We start from the raw sequence: 22241 nt of genomic DNA, 5'->3' as shown, positions 1-22241 counted from the left end.
CAGACCAATATCCCTGATGAACATGGATGCAAAAATTCTCAACAAGATACTAGCCAATAGGATCCAACAATACATTAAGAAAATTATTCACCATGACCAAGTGGGATTTATTCCCGGGACACAAGGCTGGTTCAACACTCGTAAGACAATCAGTGTAATTCATCATATCAGCAAGAGAAAAACCAAGAACCATATGATCCTCTCATTAGATGCAGAGAAAGCATTTGACAAAATACAGCATCCATTCCTGATCAAAACTCTTCAGAGTGTAGGGATAGAGGAAACATTCCTCAACATCTTAAAAGCCATCTACAAAAAGCCCACAGCAAATATCATTCTCAATGGGGAAGCACTGGGAGCCTTTCCCCTAATATCAGGAACATGACAGGGATGTCCACTCTCACCACTGCTATTCAACATAGTATTGGAAGTCCTCGCCTCAGCAATCAGACAACAAAAAAGACATTAAAGGCATTCAAATTGGCAAAGAAGTCAAACTCTCCCTCTTCGCTGATGACATGATCCTGTACCTAGAAAACCCAAAAGACTCCACCCCAAGATTGCTAGAACTCATACAGCAATTTGGCAGTGTGGCAGGATACAAAATCAATGCCCAGATGTCAGTGGCATTTCTACACACTGAGACTGAGGAAAGAGAAATTAAGGAGTCAATCCCATTTACAATTGCACCCAAAAGCATAAGGTACCTAGGAATAAACCTAACCAAAGAGGTAAAGGATCTATACCCTAAAAACTACAGACCACTTCTGAAAGAAATTGAGGAAGACACAAAGAGATGGAAAAATATTCCATGCTCATGGATTGGCAGAATTAATATTGTGAAAATGTCAATATTACCCAGGGCAATTTACACGTTTAATGCAATCCCTATCAAAATACCATGGACTTTCTTCAGAGAGTTAGAACAAATTATTTTAAGATTTGTGTGGAATCAGAAAAGACCCCGAGTAGCCAGGGGAATTTTAAAAAAGAAAACCATAGCTGGGGGCATCACAATGCCAGATTTCAGGTTGTACTACAAAGCTGTGGTCATCAAGACAGTGTGGTACTGGCACAAAAACAGACACATAGATCAATGGAACAGAATAGAGAACCCAGAAGTGGACCCTGAACTTTATGGTAACTAATATTCGATAAAGGAGGAAAGACTATCCATTGGAAGAAAGACAGTCTCTTCAATAAATGGTGCTGGGAAAATTGGACATCCACATGCAGAAGAATGAAACTGGACCACTCTCTTGCACCATACACAAAGATAAACTCAAAATGGATGAAAGATCTAAATGTGAGACAAGATTCCATCAAAATCCTAGAGGAGAACACAGGCAACACCCTTTTTGAACTCGGCCACAGTAACTTCTTGCAAGATACATCCACGAAGGCAAAAGAAACAAAAGCAAAAATGAACTATTGGGACTTCATCAAGATAAGAAGCTTTTGCACAGCAAAGGATATAGTCAACAAAACTAAAAGACAACCTACAGAATGGGAGAAGATATTTGCAAATGACGTACCAGATAAAGGGCTAGTTTCCAAGATCTATAAAGAACTTATTAAACTCAATATCTCTTTTCTTCTTGAGTGAGTTTTGGTAATTTCTTTCAGAGAATTTGTCCATTTCTCTAGTTTTTCTAATTTATTGGCATAAAGTTGTTCATAATATTCCCTTATTATCCTTTTAGTCTCTGTAGATTCCATTTCATTGATGTTTGCCCTGTTATTATTTGCTTTCTTTAACCTACTTTGTGTTTAATTTGCTTTTCTTTTTCTAGCTTCTAAGGTAGAAGCTAAAGTCATTGAAATTTTTTTTTTCTAAAAAGGATTCATGCTGTTAATGTCCCCTTAAATACTGTTTTAGTGGCATCTCACGAATTCTGCTATATTGTGTTTTCATTTTCATGTGGGTTTATAGTTATTATCAAATTTGGAGATTTTTTTGTCCATTGTCTCTTCAAATAATTTTTCAGTCATGCCTCTCCTTCAGAGACTCCAGTTATTCATCTATTAAGCCACTTAGTTCACTGATATTTTTTTCTTTGTGTTTTTTTTTTTCTGCTGCGTTTCATCTTGAATAATTTCTGTTGTAGTGCCTTCAAATTCACTAATCTTTTCTTATGTATTGTCTGATCTGCTGTTAATCCCTTCCACTGTATTTGTCTTTATGCAGTAGTTTTCATCTTTAGAAGTTCAGTTTGGATGTTTTTATATCTTCCTTGTCTCTGCTTACCTATTTGAATATAGATAACACAATTAAAGTAACTTGTAATATTCTTCTCTGGTCCTTCTCCCACGTGCGTCAATTCTAGATCAGTTTTGACTGGTTTCTTATTCTCATTGTGAGTTGTTTCTCTCCTGCCTCTTTGCATGCCTGGTAATCTTGGATTAGGTGTCAGACATTGTCAGTTTTACCTTATTTGAGTGCCAGATATTTTTCTTTTCCTAGAAATCTTCTTGAGTTTTTTTCAGGGATATGGTTACATTTGGAAACTGTTAGACCTTTGAATTATTTTTTATAAATTTATTTTTTATTGGTGTTCAATTTGCCAACATATAGAATAACACCCAGTGCTCATCCCGTCAAGTGCCCAACTCAGCGCCTGTCACCCAGTCACCCCCACCCCCCGCCCACCTCCCTTTCCACCACCCCTAGTTCGTTTCCCAGAGTTAGGGGTCCTTCATGTTCTGTCTCCCTTTCTGATATTTCCCACTTATTTTTTCTCCTTTATTCCCTTTCACTATTTTTTATATATAAAAAATATATATAATGAATGAGACCCAGTGAATGAGACCATATAATGTTTGTCCTTATGAGGAAATGCTCCGCATCACTTGCCATCAGGGAAATACAAATCCAAACCACAATGAGATACCACCTCACACCAGTGAGAATGGGGAAAATTAACAAGGCAGGAAACCACAAATGTTGGAGAGGATGGGGAGAAAGGGGAACCCTCTTACACTGTTGGTGGGAATGTGAAATGGTGCAGCCACTCTAGAAAACTGTGTGGAGGATCGTCAAAGAGTTAAAAATAGACCTGCCCTATGACCCAGCAATTGCACTGTTGGGGATTTACCCCAAAGATACAGATGCAATGAAACACCGGGATACCTGCACCCCAATGTTTATAGCAGCAATGTCCACAATAGCCAAACTGTGGAAGGAGCCTCGGTGTCCATTGAAAGATGAATGGATAAAGAAGATGTGGTTTATGTATACAATGGAATATTACTCAGCCATTAGAAATGACAAATACCCACCATTTGCTTCAACGTGGATGGAACTGGAGGGTATTATGCTGAGTGAAATGAGTCAATCAGAGAAGGACAAACATTATATGTTCTCATTCATTTGGGGAATATAAGTAATAGTGAAATGGAATAGAAGGGAAGGGAGAAGAAATGGGTAGGAAATATCAGAAAGGGAGACAGAACATAAAGACTCCTAACTCTGGGAAACGAACTAGGGGTGGTGGAAGGGGAGGAGGGCGGGGGTGGGGGTGAATGGGTGACGGGCACTGAGGGGGGCACTTGACGGGATGAGCACTGGGTGTTATTCTGTATGTTGGCAAATTGAACACCAATAGAAAATAAATTTATTACTAAAAAAAAATAAACATCCTGTGAAAGAAATTTGGTTTAATTATAGTACTTCAGATGTAATCTATGCAGCCATTAGAAATTATGTCATAGAATACTTGACATAGATAAATATTTGTTGTTTGTGTTTTTTTCCTTAATGTTTGTATTTATTTTCTTTTTGTTTACCTTTATTAATCTACATTTTATAGTGGACATCTATCACTTTTGAAGTAAGATTATAAATATATTTAAAGCAGTTTTATTGAGATACGACCCATATACCATATAACACACCCCAAGTATACAATTGAGTGGTTTTTAATCCAGTGTTTTGTAACCATCACCAGCATCAATTTTAGAACATTTTCATTAACCCCCAAAGAAATCCTGTACCATTTAGCTCTTACCCATCTATTTGCCCATTCCTCCATCCTCTACAGCCTTAAACAACCACTCATCTACTTTGTGCCTTATAGATTTGCTTGTTCTGAACTTTTAATATAATCACATATGATGTGGTCTTTTGTGATTGGCCTCTTTCATATAGTTTGCGTCAATACTTGGATTTTTTTTATGCCTGAATAATGTTCAATTTTATGGATATATCACTATTTATCCACTCGTCAATTGATGATTTTGGGGTTGTTTTCACTGGTTTTTTTCCACATAAAATATTATATTTGTTACAGGTATATAACAGTGATTCTATATTTTTATACATTATACATTACAAAATGATCACCTTGATAGGTCTAGTTACCATCTGTCATTATACAAAGTTATCACAATACTCTTGACTATTTGCTATGCTGTGCATATCCCCATGACTTGTTTATTTTATAACTGGCAGTTTGTACGTCTTAATTCCCTTCACCTATTTCTCCCATTTCCGCAACTCCCTCCCTTCTGGCAACCACTAGTTTGTTCTCTGTATCTATGAATCACGTTGTGTTTTGTTTTGTTTGATTTTTAGGTTCAACATATTAGTGAAATTACACAGTGTTTGTCTTTCTCTTTCTGACTTATTTCACTTAGCATAATACCCTTTGGGTCCATCTGTGTTGTCACAAATGACAAAATTTTGTTCTTTTTTATGGCTGATAGTCCATTGTCTATATATGTACCACATCTTCTCCTTTCATCTGTTAATAGACACTTAGGTTGCTTCCATATTTTGGTAACTGTAAATAACACTACAATGAACCATAGGGATACATACATCTTTTTGAATTAGTGGTTTTTTTCTTTGGGTAAATACCTAGAAGAGGGATTGCTGGATCATATGGTAGTTCTGTTTTTAATTTTTTGAGGAATCTCCATACTGTTTTCTGTAGTGTTGTGCACCAATTTACATTCCTACCAACATTGCACAGGGCTTCTGTTTTCTCCACATCCTTGCCAGCACTTGTTGTTTGTTGTCTTTTTGATAATAGGCACTCTGACAGGTATAAGATGGTATCTCATTATGGTTTTGGTTTGCATTTCCTTGCTAATTAGTGATATTGAACATCTTTTCATGTGCCTGTTGACCATCTTTATGTCTTTCCTGGATAAATGTCTATTCAGGTCCTCTGTACATTTTTTAATAGGGTTATTTATGGGTTTTTTGCTACTGAGTTTTATCAGTCTTTTTATGTGTTTTGGATATCAACCCCTCATCAGGTATATCACTTGCAAATATTTTCTCCCATTCAATAGGTTTAATTTCATTTTCTCCCATTCAGTAGCCTTTTCATTTTTGTTGATGGTTCCCTTCACTGTGCACAGATACTTTTAAATAAAGAGGATGTCATCTTCCACATCAAAATCTTAGAATACTGAAAAAAAAAAAGTCATTCTTTGAGAATTGCTAGCCTTTGAAATGATGAACAGTAGAGCACTGACAGCATCTATTAAAAATGAAACTTTTCCCATCCATGTCAAAGCAAATGGTGGGTATTCGTCCTTTCTAGTGGCTGAGTAATATTCCATTGTATGTATAGACCATAGCTTCTTTATCCATTCATCTGAGGAAGGACATCGAGGCTCCTTCCACAGTTTGGCTATTGTGGACATTGCTGCTATAAAATTGGGGTGCAGGTATCCCAGCATTTCATTCCATCTGTATCCTTGGGGTAAATAGCCAGTAGTGCAATTGCTGGGTCATAGGATGGAACTGCTGGAGGGTATTACACTGAGTGAAGTAAGTCAGTCGGAGAAGGACAATCATCATATGGTTTCACTCATATGGGAAATATAAGAAATAGTGAAAGAGACTGTAAGGGAAAGGAGAGAAACTGAGTGGGAAAAATTAGAGAGGGTGACAAAACATGAGAGACTCCTAATTCTGGGAAACAAACAAAGGGTAGTGGAAGAGGAGGCAGGCACTGAGGAGGGCACTGGATGGGATGAACACAGGGTGTTATAGTATATGTTAGCAAATCGAACTTCAATAAAATAAACTTTTTCTTTAATTAAACAGTATTGTGAAAAACTGGATAGCTACATGGAAAATAATGACATTGGGCCCTTACCTTATGTCATATATAAAACTTAGCTCAAAATGTATCAAACACCCTAAATTTAAGAACTAAAATTATAAAAAAAACCTTAGGAGAAAACAGGGACAAATCTTCATGACCTTGGGTTTAGCAGTGGTTTCTTCAGAAGCAGAGACAACAAAAGAAAAAAATAGATAAATTTTATTAAAAGTAAACACTTTTTCATCAAAGGACTATCATGACAGTGGAAGGCAACCCACAGAATAAGAGAAAATATTTGCAAATCACATGTCTGATAAGGGTTTAATATCAGGAATATACAAAGAACTTCTATAACTCAACAACAAAAAATGGTTAAAAAATGGTTGAAAAACTTGAATAGACATTCCTCCAAAGAAGATCTTCAAATGGAAAATTAAACACATGAAAAAGATGCTCATCATCATTAGTCATTAGGGAAATACAAGTCAAAAGTCCAGTGAGATTCTACTTCATCCTACTAGATGTGCTATAATTAAAAGACAGAAAATGACATTAGCAAAGATGTGGAGAAACTAGAACCTTTGTCCATTGCTCTTGGAAATGGAAAATGGTTCAGCCACTGTGAAAAATAATTTGATAGTTCCTCAAAAAGTTATATATAGAATTCCATATGCTTCAGCAATTTAACTCCTGAGTATATATATTCCAAAGATTTTAAAACAGGGACTCAAGCAGATACATGTATGCTGATGTTTACACAGCATTATTCATAGTAGCCAAAAGGTAGAAACAACCAAAGTGTCCGACAGATGAATGGATGAACAAAATGTGGTATATCTATACGATGGAATATTATTTAGCTATGAAAAGAAGGAAGTTTCTGACACATGCTGCAATACAGATGACCTCTGAAACCATCATCATAAATGAGGAAAGCCAGTCAGAAGAAGGACAAATACTATATGATCCCACTTTACCACATGTCAAATTCATACAGACAGAAAATGGATTAGAGTTTGAGACTTGGGTGAAAGGAGAATGGAGCATTTCATAGGTACAGAGTTTCTGTTTGGGGTGATGAAAAAGTTTTGGAAATAGTGATATTTGTACAACGTGAGTGTAATTAATGCCACTGAATGGTACACTGAAAAAATGATTAAAATGGCAACTTTCATGTTACATATATTTCAGCACAATTTAAAAATTGCAACAAAATAATTCCTTATTTTTCTTTTCACAATAAATTTAAATTGCTTCTTCAAAATATATTTACTCTTAGCAGTTGTTGATTTTAGAATGTTACAGAAAGAGCTGTTCACTGGTTATCTTGGCAAGGGGCTTTAAAATCCTAGGGAAGCTACCCTGATATTCTTTTAGCAGCTATAGTCTTGACTAAATTGTCCAATTTCTTCCTTTTAATGTTTTTGTATATTTTATATCAGCCTCTGAAAAGTGTATCAAATCCATTATTATCTTGGAGCACTATACATCTGTCATATCTATAAATAGTCCGCAAAACAAACAGTGAATTGAATTGAAATTTAACAATCCATCTTTGGCTTACTGTATTATAATTAGAGTAATGGTAATGTCTGTGACATGCACATAGCAATCACAGAGAATAATTACTGGTAATTACCTTCAGAAAAAGTACTTGGCAACAGATATAAAAGAATATAGTAAAGAACCTCGATTTAAAGGCACATTATTAGTATTTTCTCTTTTTTCCCCCTTTGTTTTTTCTCTAGTTTTCTAAGCATAGTGCTTTGCCTGTGCCATTTGATGACTAAAGTGAAGAAAATATAGGAAATTGGTCATTACTGATTCATTATGTTTTATACCACTAAATTAAAAAAAATGTAGAAAAAAGAACAAGGATGGTATAATATTTGTAGTTAGAAGACTAACCCTGGCTTTCCTGCTTAATAATTTAATGTAATAATGTAGATGAGTTACTTAATTTCTCCATGCCTTTGTTTCTTCATCTGTTCTAATTGACTTATCTAATAGGATGATCATATAGGTCATATTTATATTTGAAAATGCTTCATAAAACATGATATGACACAAATACTAGCTTTTATTCTAGTATTTCCTAGAAGAACGCTTCAAGAAATAGCTTCTGTTAGAAACCTGCTGTTAACCTACTGAGACAGGTCATATGAATCATTGCTGTTTTGTAGTGCTTTATAATGTGTTATCAATTTCTGTATCTTTGAAGGACCTTGGAGTGACATGGTTCATCAGATTTGACACTGGGGCAGGCATGATTCAGTGGTTTAAGTAAGAAAGTCTGAACTACTAGGTGGTAAATTCCATAGTTACCGTGGATCTCAGGCTTCTGCTGCTTATTCATTTATTAAGCATATATCTTCTACTGTACAGGCTGGAAAGAGGCTTCTACAACAGGCTGGAAAGAGAGCCTGTTGTCCTAGAACCCAGGTAACTTACAACTAAGTTATAGACTTATTTGGTTAGACTTAACCCAGGCAATAATTCACAGACCTAACAACATTTCCCCTAAACCATGATGACATAGACTTTGCCTTTCCCTGCTGTTTGCCAAGTTATCTCACCTCTTTTAAATCTGTTATATCTTCGTTATTTTGTTTTCTTGCCTGATCATTTGTTAATCCCTTTCCATAGGTCTACACCATATCCAGAAATATGTATGAGGCCAGTACAAAATAGAAAATGCCCTGTTATTTTGATAACTGTTTCTTCTATAAATGTCATACTGTAAATACCATCTGTATTCTTTAATCACTCTATTCAAACTCTCATGGCTCAAATCCATTTCATGTATTGGTAATTCCCAAGGGTATACCCCAAACTCTAGATTTCCACATGTCTGATTGTCTGCTTGTCATATCCATTTAGATATCCACCTAGCACCTCAAATTCGACATGATCCACATTCATACTCCTACTTGAATCCATTTCCTCCTCCAGTATTAGCAGTTTCAATGAAGAGCACCATTGTTCGCCCATTTGCCCAGCCAGAAATCTAGACATCGTCCATGATTCCCTTTCTTCACTTATTTTGGTAAACATCTGATAGATATCAAACTGAAAGAGTATAGTATTGTCAAGAAAGATTATTCAGTTTTTTAAGATGTTAATAAATATTTAAAAGCTATGAGATAGATTCAATTGAGGGGTAGATATTGAAGATTAGAAGCAGCCAAGAAGGAGAGGATTCCTGAAAAGGAAACAATAGTGGTTGGAGTCCAGAGTGAGATGGAGTATGTAGAGAAGGAGTATTTCTTCCTCTGTAACAAGCAAAGTGAACAGATGAATTGATAGGTGGGGGTTCCCTTCTCTCCCCCTTCACTGGTCTGTATTTTTTCTGTGAATTAGGAGGTATGGTTGTGAGAGAAGGAAGAAGGCAGAGCAATAGGGGACTTTTGAAGAAGAGATTTCAAATATCTGCTTTAAGGAATGGGAAAGAACAGTAATCAAAAAGTCACACTAACGTTGACAGGTGATGTTGAAGTTCTTGGTGAAAATTGTGAGTTTGAGGATAATAGTAGGGCAGACTGACAACTGGGCTGATGTTTTTATTGGTTGGGTACAACAAGACAATGAAGCAAGGATCCTGAATATTTGGACGAGAGGATTGCATGTTTCTTTTCCTTCCAAGCTTAGACTGCATAGAATCCAAACCAGTGTGTGAGTACTCAGGTACCTTACCTTCTGTTTTATCGGTGCTACAAATCCCAAAACTCATATCAACCCAGCCATCTACCATTCCCATTCATATACTCACCTGAGCATTGCTGATGAAAATCATCAGAAGTATAGGCTGAAGTCACTATAAATTTATAATTTCTGATTCCAACTGGATCATCAGTACCTCTGGCAATTCTTTCACTTTGATCAATTTACTTTGTTTCTTACCCTCCCCAAGTCTTTTATACAAATCTCCTATCTGGGATCCCTGGGTGGCGCAGCAGTTTGGCGCCTCCCTTTGGCCCAAGGCGCAATCCTGGAGACTCGGGATCGAATCCCACGTCAGGCTCCCAGTGCATGGAGCCTGCTTCTCCCTCTGCCTGTGTCACTGCCTGTCTCTCTCACTGTGTGCCTATCATAAATAAATAAAATAAAATTAAAAAAAAACAAGTCTCCTATCTATCCCCACCTCACTTTTGACCATTTCCTTATTTTCAATTTCCTAAGCAATTTTAGTATAGGTATGTCTTTAGTAAAAAGTACTTATGGAATACTTATATATTTAAAAAAAAAAAAACTTGAAATTCTCGTGTGACTCAGTATTTTAAAAACTGAATTAAATTTGTTGATGTTACTGATAGATTTGAACTAATCTTAAATATCCTTTTTGTTTACTTGCTGTTTTAATAAGAGCTTTATTAAGGTATAATTGGCGTACAGTAAATTGTACATGTTTAAAGTGTACAGTTTGATAAGTTTTTAAATAAGTATATACCTATGGAATCATCACTACAATCAAAATAATGAGCTTGTCTTTCACCTCTAAAGGTTCCCTCACCTCCCTCTATGATTCTTCTTTCATTCTCCTTCTCACTTCTTCCTCAAGCAACTGCTGATATGCTTTCTTTCATCATAGACATTTGCATTTTCTAGAACTTTAAATAAATGGAACCCTTTATACGCATTCTTTTTTTTCTCACCTCTTTCACAAAGCATAATTATTTTGAGATTTGTCCATGTCATATGTATCAGTAGTACTGAGTAGAATTCTACTTGTAGAATACCACAGTTAGTTTATCCATTCACCTGTTGATGATCATTTGAGTTATTTCCAGTTTGGGATTAATACAAATAAAGTGCTATTATGGACATTGAGATACATGCCTTCATGTTGACATATGTTCTCATTTTTCTTGAGCGCATAAAGGAGAGTAGGATGTTTGTATCATATAGTAGATGTATATGCTTAACTTTTTAAAAAAACTGATGGTCCTTTTTCTATAGTGGATGTGCCATTTTACGTTCCCATCAGCAGTGTTCCTCCATATATGCATCAGCACTTAATATGGTCAGTCTTTCCATTTTTAGCCATCATAATAGATGTATAGTGTTAATTCTTTGTGGCTTTGACACTTCCCTCCCAAATGACCAGTGATAGTGTAGGTCTTTTCATCGGTTGATTTTAAATGTTAAACCTGCTCTGCATTTCTTGTATAAATCATACTTATTCATGATGTGTATTTTCCTGTTACTGATTTCTTAAATGAGAGCTACTGTTCTGTAGCTTTCATTTTTGTCTGTGTCTGATTTTGGTATTATTATGATGCTGGTCTCAGAATGAGTTGTGAAGTATTCTCTCCTCCTCAGTTTTTAATAAAGCTTGTATGGAATTGATACTTCTTCCTTAAATGTTTGATAGAATTTACCAACATAACCAACTGGGCCTGGAGTTTTCTTTTGAGAAGGTTCTTAAGTATAATTTCAGTTTCTTTGACAGAAAGTTGTTTGGATTATCTCTTTTCTTCTTTTTTTTAATAATAAATTTATTTTTTATTGGTGTTTAATTTGCCAACATACAGAATAACACCCAGTGCTCATCTGTCAAGTGCCCAACTCAGTGCCCGTCACCCAGTCACCCCCACCCCCCGCCCACCTCCCTTTCCACCACCCCTAGTTCGTTTCCCAGAGTTAGGAGTCCTTCATGTTCTGTCTCCCTTTCTGATATTTCCCACTCATTTTTTCTCCTTTCTCCTTTATTCCCTTTCACTATTTTTTATATATAAAAAATATATATAATGAATGAGACCCAGTGAATGAGACCATATAATGTTTGTCCTTTTGAGGAAATGCTCCGCATCACTTGCCATCAGGGAAATACAAATCAAAACCACAATGAGATACCACCTCACACCAGTGAGAATGGGGAAAATTAGCAAAGCAGGAAACCACAAATGTTGGAGAGCATGTGGAGAAAGGGGAACCCTCCTGCACTGTTGGTGGGAATGTGAGCTGGTGCAGCCACTCTGAATTTTAACTTACGCTCTGATTATTTATATTTTTTAGTGACATTTAGAATTAATCATTATGGATCTTCCCTCTGAACATGATGAGAACTTCAGCATACTTAAAAAGTTGGTCACCATTCCCCTTTACCTCACTTCTACCCAGGTGACTTGCTTCCTAAGTCTGAAAGTAAAAATCCTTATGCAGGAGACCTCTTTACCTGTAAGCTCATTTACTTAGTCACTAGGCCTTATCTCTATTTTTCCAGTCTCAGAAGATGCTGGCCAGGATTCTTCCTTTGACCTGTGTTCTGTATTCTATCCTCTTTCAACTCCTGAACTTTTTTTTTTTTTTTTTTTTTTTTTGGTATTCCCATTGTAACTATACTTGTATTAAACTTCCTGGTTCCTTTTTCATTGCTAGCAAGTCCTTCTCTCTATTTCCTCTACTTTTTTTCATTGCCATAGCCCCTTCTAGCAGATACTCCACCTTTCTTTTCCTAATAAAGCCTTTTGAAAAAAATGTTTATATTTGTTTTGGGGCTCTGCTTTCTGCCATTCCACTAAAAGTAATTTCTTATGTGGCCTAGTGACTGTCCTAGAGACTAGTTCAGAAAGGACAATGTATTAGTTAGCGGTTTCGTATAACAAACCACTCTACAATTTAGTGACTTAATGTATTATTTCTTTAAAATCTACAGGTTGCCTAAGAGATTCTGCTGGTCTTGCCTGGATTTATTCATGTCCCAGTGAGCTGACAGGTTGTCTGGAGGCTACCTGATCTAGCACGGCCCCATTTGGGGAAATTCAGCCCTACTCCCTGTGATCTCTCACCATTTATCAGACTATATACCATGCTTCTTTTCATGGTAGTAGCAAGGGTTAGACTTGAAATTGGCACAGTGTTACTTTTTACCACATTCAGTTAGACAAAGCAAATAAAAGGTCAGTCGCTTTGAAGGGATGGAAGTTTGTTTCATATTCTTCTTGACCTATTTTCTTAAATGTTGATATTCCTAGGAAATTCTTACTATCCTTTCCATTTTTGCCTCACAGTCCTCATCTCTTTTTACAGGATGAACTGTGTCCTATACATCTGTGAAATCTGAATCAGCAACTGGCAAACTTATGTCAGGCTGGTCTCTGACGTGTGTTTGTATGACCTACAAGTTTTAAAAGTGGTTTTTTACATTTTTGAATGGTTTAAACAATCATCTACAACAACAGTAATAAAACAGAGGACCATGCAGCAGAGGCTGTATACTATCTGGCCCTTTACGGAAAAAATTGCCCCTGTACCTCCACCCCTGATATAAATCAGTATCTCATTACTGATTTTGCTTGGGGTTTAAACTTCTATCTCCCCTCCCCATATACAGGATATTTGTTTCCTGATTATTTGTAGCTGTCTTAAACTCAGTAGGTACAAAAACGAGCTTATTATATTTTCTTTAAGAATTTATTCTTCGGGATCCATGGGTGGCGCAGCGGTTTGGCGCCTGCCTTTGGCCCAGGGCGCGATCCTAGAGACCTGGGATCGAATCCCACATTGGGCTTCCGGTGCATGGAGCCTGCTTCTCCCTCTGCCTGTGTCTCTGCCTCTCTCTCTCTCTGTTTGTGTGACTATCGTAGATTTAAAAAAAAAAAAAAGAATTTATTCCTCATTGTGATTCCTTATTTCATCTGTACTTTACATAAGCTGGCCTATGCCAGAAACTTGATAGTCTGGCTAGATTCCTGTCCTTTTTTTTTTTTTTTTTTTTTAACCTTCATAGTAACTCTAAATTCTGTCCTTCATTTCTTCTTCCCTTTGGTTAATTTGGGCCTTCAGTTCTCTCCCTCATTTTGTATCATCCTTATGCCTATCCCTCCACAATGCTCTTTGTATGATCTAATCATCCTATCTTGCATGTACAGTTTATTTCATGTACTGAGACTGAGAAATGACTGCTAGCTTGTAGAGTGCCATTTTGGCTTGGCTCTGTGCCATAGGCCAAAGCCAGAATGTAGGGGAATAAGAAGCAAGTAGGTGAGAAGAAAGAAGCAGCAGTAAATTCAAACTCTGTAAGGGAAAAGGGGAACAGAGCTGGATGGATATTTGGTTATTTTTACTACAGTCCTCTGAGTAGTTTGACATATTATATCTGGATTCTGAGCTATGAGAAAAGTAAATATTAAGGAAAATCTTAATATCAAGACTTTTGTGTATATTTCCAATAATTCAGATGAATAAAGTTTAGGTTTTTTAAAATTATATTTTCAGGGACACCTGGGTGGCTCAGTGGTTGAGTGTCTGCCTTTGGTTCAGGTTGTGATCCCAGGGTCCTGGGATCGAGTCCTGCATCCCGCTGCCCGCAGGGAGCCTGCTTCTTCCTCTGCCTGTTTCTGGCTTTCTCATGAATAAATAAAATAAAATCTTAAAAAAATTACATTTTCATTGGATATTTCATATAAGCAGTTGAATGTACTGCAATTATAGACATCTTAGTATTGGGGGAATTAGTAAAGTTTAAAATGTATACATGCAAATTTTATTAAAACTTGAAAGAATAAGTACTTAAGATGGTTAATGGATTCATTCTATAATTTTTTTTGTTGCTAAACTTGTAAATATTAGGTGTCATGGTAGGTATTACTATTTATCCCATAATTATTTGTTTCCCTAGACTGAAAAAGAGTGAGAGGCTTTGAAAATAGAATAATTTTTTAAAAAAATGTATCCAGTTCATTTAAAAGAAAAAGAAAAAACACCTTTTTAAAAAAAGATTTATTTATCCAGAGAGAGTGTGTACATGAGCATGAGAGGTAGAGACTCTCCAGCAGACTCCCCACTGAGTATGGAGCCTGATGTGGGGCTTGATCTCATGACCCTGAGATCATGATCAGAACTAAACCCAAGAATTGGATGCTTATCTGACTGCACCACTCAGGTGCACCCCACTCAAAAGAAAAAAATATCTTAAAACGCAAGTTATGATAATTGTGAAATGTTATTCGTATTTGAAAATGGAAAGTCAGCCATTCATTTAATAATTGCTTATTGAGTACTCTTAACTGTAAGTAAGTATTGTGGGAGGTGCTATAGGGTATATAAAGAAACTTAAGCCAATGAGTGTCGCTTGTGAAGTTGCTAAGAGTTTAGCAGAGTCTGCTTTCCTTTAAGGCATATTAAACAAGACTGTTATAAGATTCACTAAATTTTTTTTTCGAATCTGTCAATTTTTAAATAGGTGTATTAAAATCCGTATTTGCCTGTTTTTCAGTACAAATTAATCAGTTTTGGCTTCATACATTTTTTCTCTTAGTACACTTTTTAAATATACTTTAAACTTGTTTTCAGAAGGTAGCTGCATTGTTTGCTTTTTCATGGTATAGTACATTCTCCTATTTTTGCATAGTTGAATTCTTTCATGACAACTTTTCCTTAGGTATATTGGAGTTTTCATTTGCAAGGTTAGTGTGAGTGAAAGCTTCATGATGTGTATGTCTTTCTTTCCACTCTTACTACTTATTACTGCATTCCTGGGAGTTTTATTAATGCCTCCACTGGCTCATCAGTTCAGAATTTGGTCTTTTGGACCAAATTTGGAATGTCAGCTCTCCCAAGGATATTACACATCTGTTTCCTCAGATATATAGCAGTTTATCCTAGTCTCAATCGTGCAGCTGTTTCTACTTCCTTCTGCTAGTCTAGAAAACTCATTTCATACTCAGAGTCCCACCATGAGTGAGTGCTTTGGATCCCATTATGTTGGAGGAAGTAAAATTCTAGACCCTTTATTTACTTTCAAGAAATAGAAATTTCTGCTTTTAACAGTGAGTTTTTTTTGTTTTTCTTATAGATATAATTTTTGTTTTCAAGTGTGGAAATGTCTTTTAAATAATTATTTCATCCTTTTTTGTTGATATGTGTTCCAGGGAAGGGCAGGATCTTGCATGAGGTTAAAGATAATCTTGACAATAGTCATTATGTAACTATGACAACCTTTTTTTTTTTTTTAAAGGAAAGGGCATGAATGGACGGAGGAGGGGCAGAGGGTGAAAAAGAGAGAGAAAATCTTAAAGCAGGCTCCACGCTAAATGCAGAGCCTGACACACGGCTTAATCTCACAATCCTGAGATCATGGCCTGAGCCAGAATCGAGAGTTGGACACTTAACCTACTGAGCCACCAAGGAACCTCATAACTATGACAGTTTTTAAAAAGTTACTCTATGTATCACCTAAAATCATCCTAAATTACATAGTAGTTACAGGCTTATAAGTCCTGCACCATCCAGAAATACTGGAATAAACCAAGATGTCCTAAGTTCCTACCTACTTTGTTTTTTGTTCATGATAAGACAGCAATGAGAGTAAATTAGGAAACGGGAATAAGAAGTCATAGAGATATAGCATTAACAAATTGCAGAGTTATCCAGAAAGAACTCCACTTGAGAAAGTTTTATTAGGACTTCTGCTTCATGGTGAGAGATTGAACTATAACTTCACCACCATTGCTGACCATCTTCCTTAAGACCCAGTGAAATGAAAGTACAGGAAAAAAAGTAGAAAGCAATTAACTCAGCATGGTGAAGAGATTGGAGGTAAATGGGAGATCATAATGGACAAGATTATTTCAACAGATTTGCATAATGCACTGTATCTGGGAGTGTGTGAATAGAACTCAGAAAAGTGCAACCTAGAATATACTATGGGAACACTACAAAAAGGGCAACTGGATATAATTCCAGAGAGATTTGGAGTACCTAAATAATAGGTGCACATAATTGAATAAGTGAGTGGAAAGTGGAGTTAAAAACAGGGGTTTATTCAAAGTTGTTAAGGAATGGGCACTCTACTTAAAATTCTTATGTTCCAGCTCATCCTGGAATTTACTAGTAGGCATAACTATGTAGCACTTCTTTTAAAAAAATTGAATGATGTCATTGAGGAGAAAGGTAAAATTTTTCCATATAGATGTTAGTACCCCAGAATAAATCCTCCCTTTATTCTGAAATTTGAGCAGATCCAGTTTTACCACAAATAACCTGTTTCTGACTAAACAAAACCTGGTAGTTAGCCCACCTTTCCTCAACTTAGCTTAGAGAGAAAGGAAGCATCCAGTCTGAATTCCTACTCAGGAGAGAGACCTAGTGGTGAATAAGTCTGCTCAGTGGGAGACCACCCACTATTCAGTGGAAACTCACACTGGCTACCCAGAACCTCAGTCTTAAACACAGATAAATAAATAGTGGTTGATTGGTGCAATGGGAGTACATAGAACAGCATGGTTGAATATCACAAAGTGTTGAGATATAGAAGATAGACACAAGAGAATATACAACATTTATTAAAAATGATATCAATAGACAAAGGAAGGTAAACAGTAATGGTTGGGAGAGGGTATTATATGATAACCATATAAAAACAGTGATTACTCCAAAAGTTAAGATACTGGTTACCTTTGGGGATGTGGAATTATAATTGAGAAAGGGTACATGAAAGGCTTTTGGGAGTACTGGCATTCTTCTGAGTAGCTTTTACATAGATGTTCTCTATAATGAGCGTAACATTTATGTATTACATATTTTTGTGTGTATGTTAAATTTTGTTAAATTTCCCAGTAAAAAATATTTAAAGTCAAAAGGAGATCCTGGAGGAGATTGAGGCAATTCTGTAAACCAGCATACCTATTTTTTTAAAGAGAACTCTGAGAATATGATGTATTCATAAAATAGGAATAGGGTGCTATGAAAAAAGAAACAGAGGACAGAGAAGAGCTCAGAGGTTAAAAGTATAATTGCTTATCATAAAGCCTTAGTGAAAGGACTAAAATATAAATTGATTTTAAAAAAATCCCAGAATGTAAAGGAAGAAGAGTAAGAGACTAAGATTTGAGAGAAAAGAGTAGTAGAAAATCAATCCGGGAGATCCAATTTCCAACTAATAAGAGTTTCAGAAGAGAGAAATAACCAGTTGAGTGGGGAAAATAAAGAAATAGTGGAAGAGAATTTTCTGAGTTAAAAGATGTAAATCTGTAGTTCAAAAAGTGCGCAGCACACTGCATGTAAGAAAACATTTGAGCAATATCAAAATGAGGATGTAGAGCTTGGAAAGGTGAGGGGGATGGAGAGAGGACATGTTGACCTATAAAACCTATAAAAGGATTGCCGATGTCTCTCACCCATGACACTTGATATTACAGGACGCTGGAGCGGTACCTGTGACAACTTTTGAGGGGAGATGATTTCCAACCTTGAATTTGATACCTTTACAAAATAAAATTGAGAAGGAGAGCAAAATAAAGGCATTTTCAGACAGCACAGTTAAAATCCACATAGTCCTTCCTGAGATTATATAAGAATGATTCAGTAAAACAGGCATAAACTAAGATATAGTATGGGGGGAACAACGCGTACAATTTAGGAAAGCAGGAAGAGAGAAGTTTGAAGATGATAGCTGTACAGTATGCGAGAGAATAGCCAGCTTGAGAGGAAGGCCTCTAGGGTGATGAGATCTAGGAGCGACTCAGTGTATCTGTAAGTGACATTCCCGAGGGGCTGGGAGAGAATAAAAATGATGAAAGAAAAACATGGGAGACCATAGAAAGGCAAAGATGAGGACCACTGAAACACTGCATGTGTTTAAACAATTGATGAGAAGCCTAAGACTGGGCAGCTGGTAAGATAGTAACAGCATCATTCACTGAGTGAGTCAAGATATGGTGCCATAATCACACACTGAAGTAATAGTGTTGATGGAGGTATTTTGTCACAGTTGTCTTGATAGCTGTTTTAAAATAGTTGCCAAATAAAAAATTATGGTCTTCTGGTTTATTAGCAAATAATTTACCCAAAAGGCATCCTTAAACATTTCTCTGTCCTATATGTATTCTTTGTCCCTAAATATGAGGGACTTTTCCCTATTAAATTCCATGTTGTTTGAATATATTACAAATATGTGTTATCTTTTATGATTTCCAGTAACTAAAAAGTATTTAAATCTGTTAGAATTAATCTAAGTTACCCTCTAAATTCATCATCATATATTACCACCATTATGAAATTCTTAAATGTGAGTAATGAGGACTGTTGAAAGCTATTAGAAATTTAACTGTGATTTTGTCCTGTAGCTTGAGAGAAAACTCTGTCTTCTGTTCTTCCAAGTGTCTTCTCTAATACCCAAGAACTTAATGGTAGAGACTCAGGAAGCCTACATAAGGCAGATGGCTCCTTCTTCTAGATATTTAGATGGAAAACAAAGAAGATCATTAAGCTACCAAATCATTCTTGAGAGTATATTGCCATTTTATATGAATGGTTATTTTATGTGAATCTGACAAATGATTTACTGATAGAGGTCAGAAAAATGGTTATCTTTGGAAGTTGGGTACTGATTGTGAGGGCCACATGACAGAGATTTTTGGAATGCTGGAAATGCTCTATATTTTTATCTTGGTGGATTTGTGGGTGTATATACATATGTAAGAATTCATCGGAATGTACACATATGACTAAATGAAAAAGTGAGAAATAAGTGCCTTTGAGATGCAGGGTATTGAAGGTACAAAGTGAGTTACTAAAGTATTAGCAGACATGTTGTTTAAAGTCAATGGTGACACTTTCCCCCCATTTATTACTTTCTGTGATAGAAGATGACTTAATTATACAACATAACATGTATTCCAATAATGTGTAAGTATATAAAATAAAAATTGAAGTGCTGCTTTCTTAGAGGTAATCACTGTGCACAGTTGTCTTTTCACTTTCTCTGTGTGTACAATAATATTCCTTAAACAAATTTTTAGTAGTGTGAAACATACATTATTCTGAAACTTGCTCTCACTCTACTTAACAGCATGTAATAGATATCCTCCCATATCAGATTACAGATTCACGTGATCCTCTGAAAATTGTGTGTTCTGTTATAGTCTGTTTATGCTGTAATTTATGTAGCTACATCCCTAGACTTTTGAGGTCATCTTATATTTTTACTAATGGATACAGTGCTCTGATAACCTTTTTTCTTTTACATCTGTACTTGTGTATTTATACAAGTATTTGTTACAGGATAACTCCAGACACAGAAAACCTAGTTAAATTTTGATGGCTACTACAAAATTGCCCTTCATTCCCAGGACCTATGAACCATAACTTTATCTACATTGGATAGGATCAGTTTTTAAAAGCGTTTGCCAATTAAATAGACAAAAATGGAACCTCATTGTTTTAATTTGCTTTTCTCTGGTCACTAATGGAGTTGAGCTTTCTTTCTTATGTTAATTACTAATTTGTGTTTATTTATTTTTTTAATTACTTGCCTGTGCTCTACAGCAGGTTTTCTTGTTTAGTTCTTTGTATAGGGCATTAATTTTTATTTCCGTTATAAATGTGGCAAATATCCAATTTGATTTCTTATCAAATTTGCAGTAGCTTGTACCATGTGATGCTATAAGTCTTTTCCTTTGTGGCTCCTTCATTCTGTGTTTTGCCTAAGAAGATCATCTGCTTAGGAACAGCAAACTTTTTTTTATATTTTCTTCTGGAATACTTATAGTTTTGTGTTTTACTTTTAAATCACTAATCTACCACAAGTTTATTTTTGTGAGCTAAAGATGCAAATATTAATATGCATTTCTCCCCAAACAGCCAGTTATTCCATAAATCACCCAGCGGTCCATCCTTTCCTCAGTAAAGTGGAAAACCAGTGCTAGTACTTTATGAATGATTGACAGGTCAATGATTGTACTGTTCTTCTTTTTGTGCAGGGTGGATGTGAGTTTTTAAGCAAAGTTTAAGAATGTAGGGTGGAGCTTATAGGAAGGAATAGAAGACAAGAGTAGGGTTGCCTTGGGAGTTAAACTGCCTTGGACAGGATTAAAAGTACAGATGGGATAGAAGAAGAATATACATAAGGCAAACATGAAGTAAGAGCTATATAAATAGCAATCTTGTGTATCAGTTCAACAGCTTATTATGCAAAATGTTATTTCAAAGGAATTCTTGTTTTTTTCTCCTTTTATATTTATTTTAATTGACTATGGCACAGAAATCACCACTTAACTCCTAGAGGAAAATGGGCTGTTTTTAGTTAACATCAGCTTCAAGTATATCTCATGTTTAATCTTAGACTTGTATAGTTAAAATCATTAACATATGAATGAGAATTGTTTTCACTTCTGGAAGAGTCTGGTTGTGTGACAGTGTACAAAATGTAGCTGAAGAAAACGACTCCTACATATGTGAAGTACCCCATCTAGCAGAGAGAGATTTCTGGAAAATTGGGTACACACGTAGAGGAAGGATGAGGGTGTGTTTTTACCGGACTAGATTGGAAGTATGCTGAAAGTGAGGCTGTCAGTATAGTTTTTAAATTGTTGATCAGTAATAGTCATGATAATTGAAAAAGATTATTTCATTGTCTTCTGTCTTCTCCCCGCCCTCACCCCCCAATCCTTCCCTTTTTCTTACAGATCATACATCAGTTGGCGGGCTGGGAGACAGTTTTTATGAATACTTACTAAAAGCATGGTTGATGTCAGATAAAACAGACCATGAGGCGAGAAAAATGTATGATGATGCTATTGAGGTAATTCTTGTCGGAACAGTTACTTGCTTAACATTCTGAATATACAGTGTGTTTCATAGTGACCACTGAACACCTTATGTGCATTTTGTGATATGCCCTCATGTAGAGTTTTAGTATATTAATATAAAAGTCTTGTATTATTTTCCTTTATTGTGGCATTTTAAAGAAATTGTTGAAGAATATGTAACATTTATGAAAATTTAAATGACTTTTAGTTACTGTCTACACAGACTGGATAAACTTCTGACTTCATTCACATACATTTCCGTAAACATTTCTTCTTTCAAATGACATTGAACCTACACATGGAAAGCTTTATGGATAAATAATAAGGGCAAAACACTTATCTAGTATTTTCCACACACCATGCTGTTGTAGCCCCTTTTACACATATGAAATCATTTAATCTTTACTACCATTTTTCACTTGAGAACTTTATGGCACAAAGAGGTTAAGTAACTTGCTCAAGTTTGCAATCACTAGTAAGTGATGGAGCCTGGAACTGAGCAGCCTGACACCAGGGCCTGTGCTTTTAACCACTTTACTGTATCATTTCATATTTATATAACCTCTTACCACAATGTTGTGACAGTTTAAAACTGGAATAGGTTTCAATCTTGGAAGCACTTATATGTGATATTTCCAAGCAAAAAGTA

General features: G+C 35.8%; 1 protein-coding gene across 1 annotated transcript in view; it reads left to right on the top strand.

The window, feature by feature from the left end:
- The window catches only part of MAN1A2 (mannosidase alpha class 1A member 2), a 182208-nt gene that overhangs the window by 121738 nt on the left and 38229 nt on the right, over positions 1-22241 (top strand). Inside the window, exon 9 of the mRNA XM_072766782.1 lies at positions 21470-21585. Within this exon, the coding sequence (XP_072622883.1) occupies positions 21470-21585 (116 nt within the window). The remainder of the gene's footprint in view (positions 1-21469; positions 21586-22241) is intronic.

This window comes from Vulpes vulpes, chromosome 8, assembly GCF_048418805.1.
Source record: "Vulpes vulpes isolate BD-2025 chromosome 8, VulVul3, whole genome shotgun sequence".
Lineage (NCBI taxonomy): Eukaryota > Metazoa > Chordata > Mammalia > Carnivora > Canidae > Vulpes > Vulpes vulpes.
This window is presented reverse-complemented; position numbering and strand designations above follow the sequence as displayed.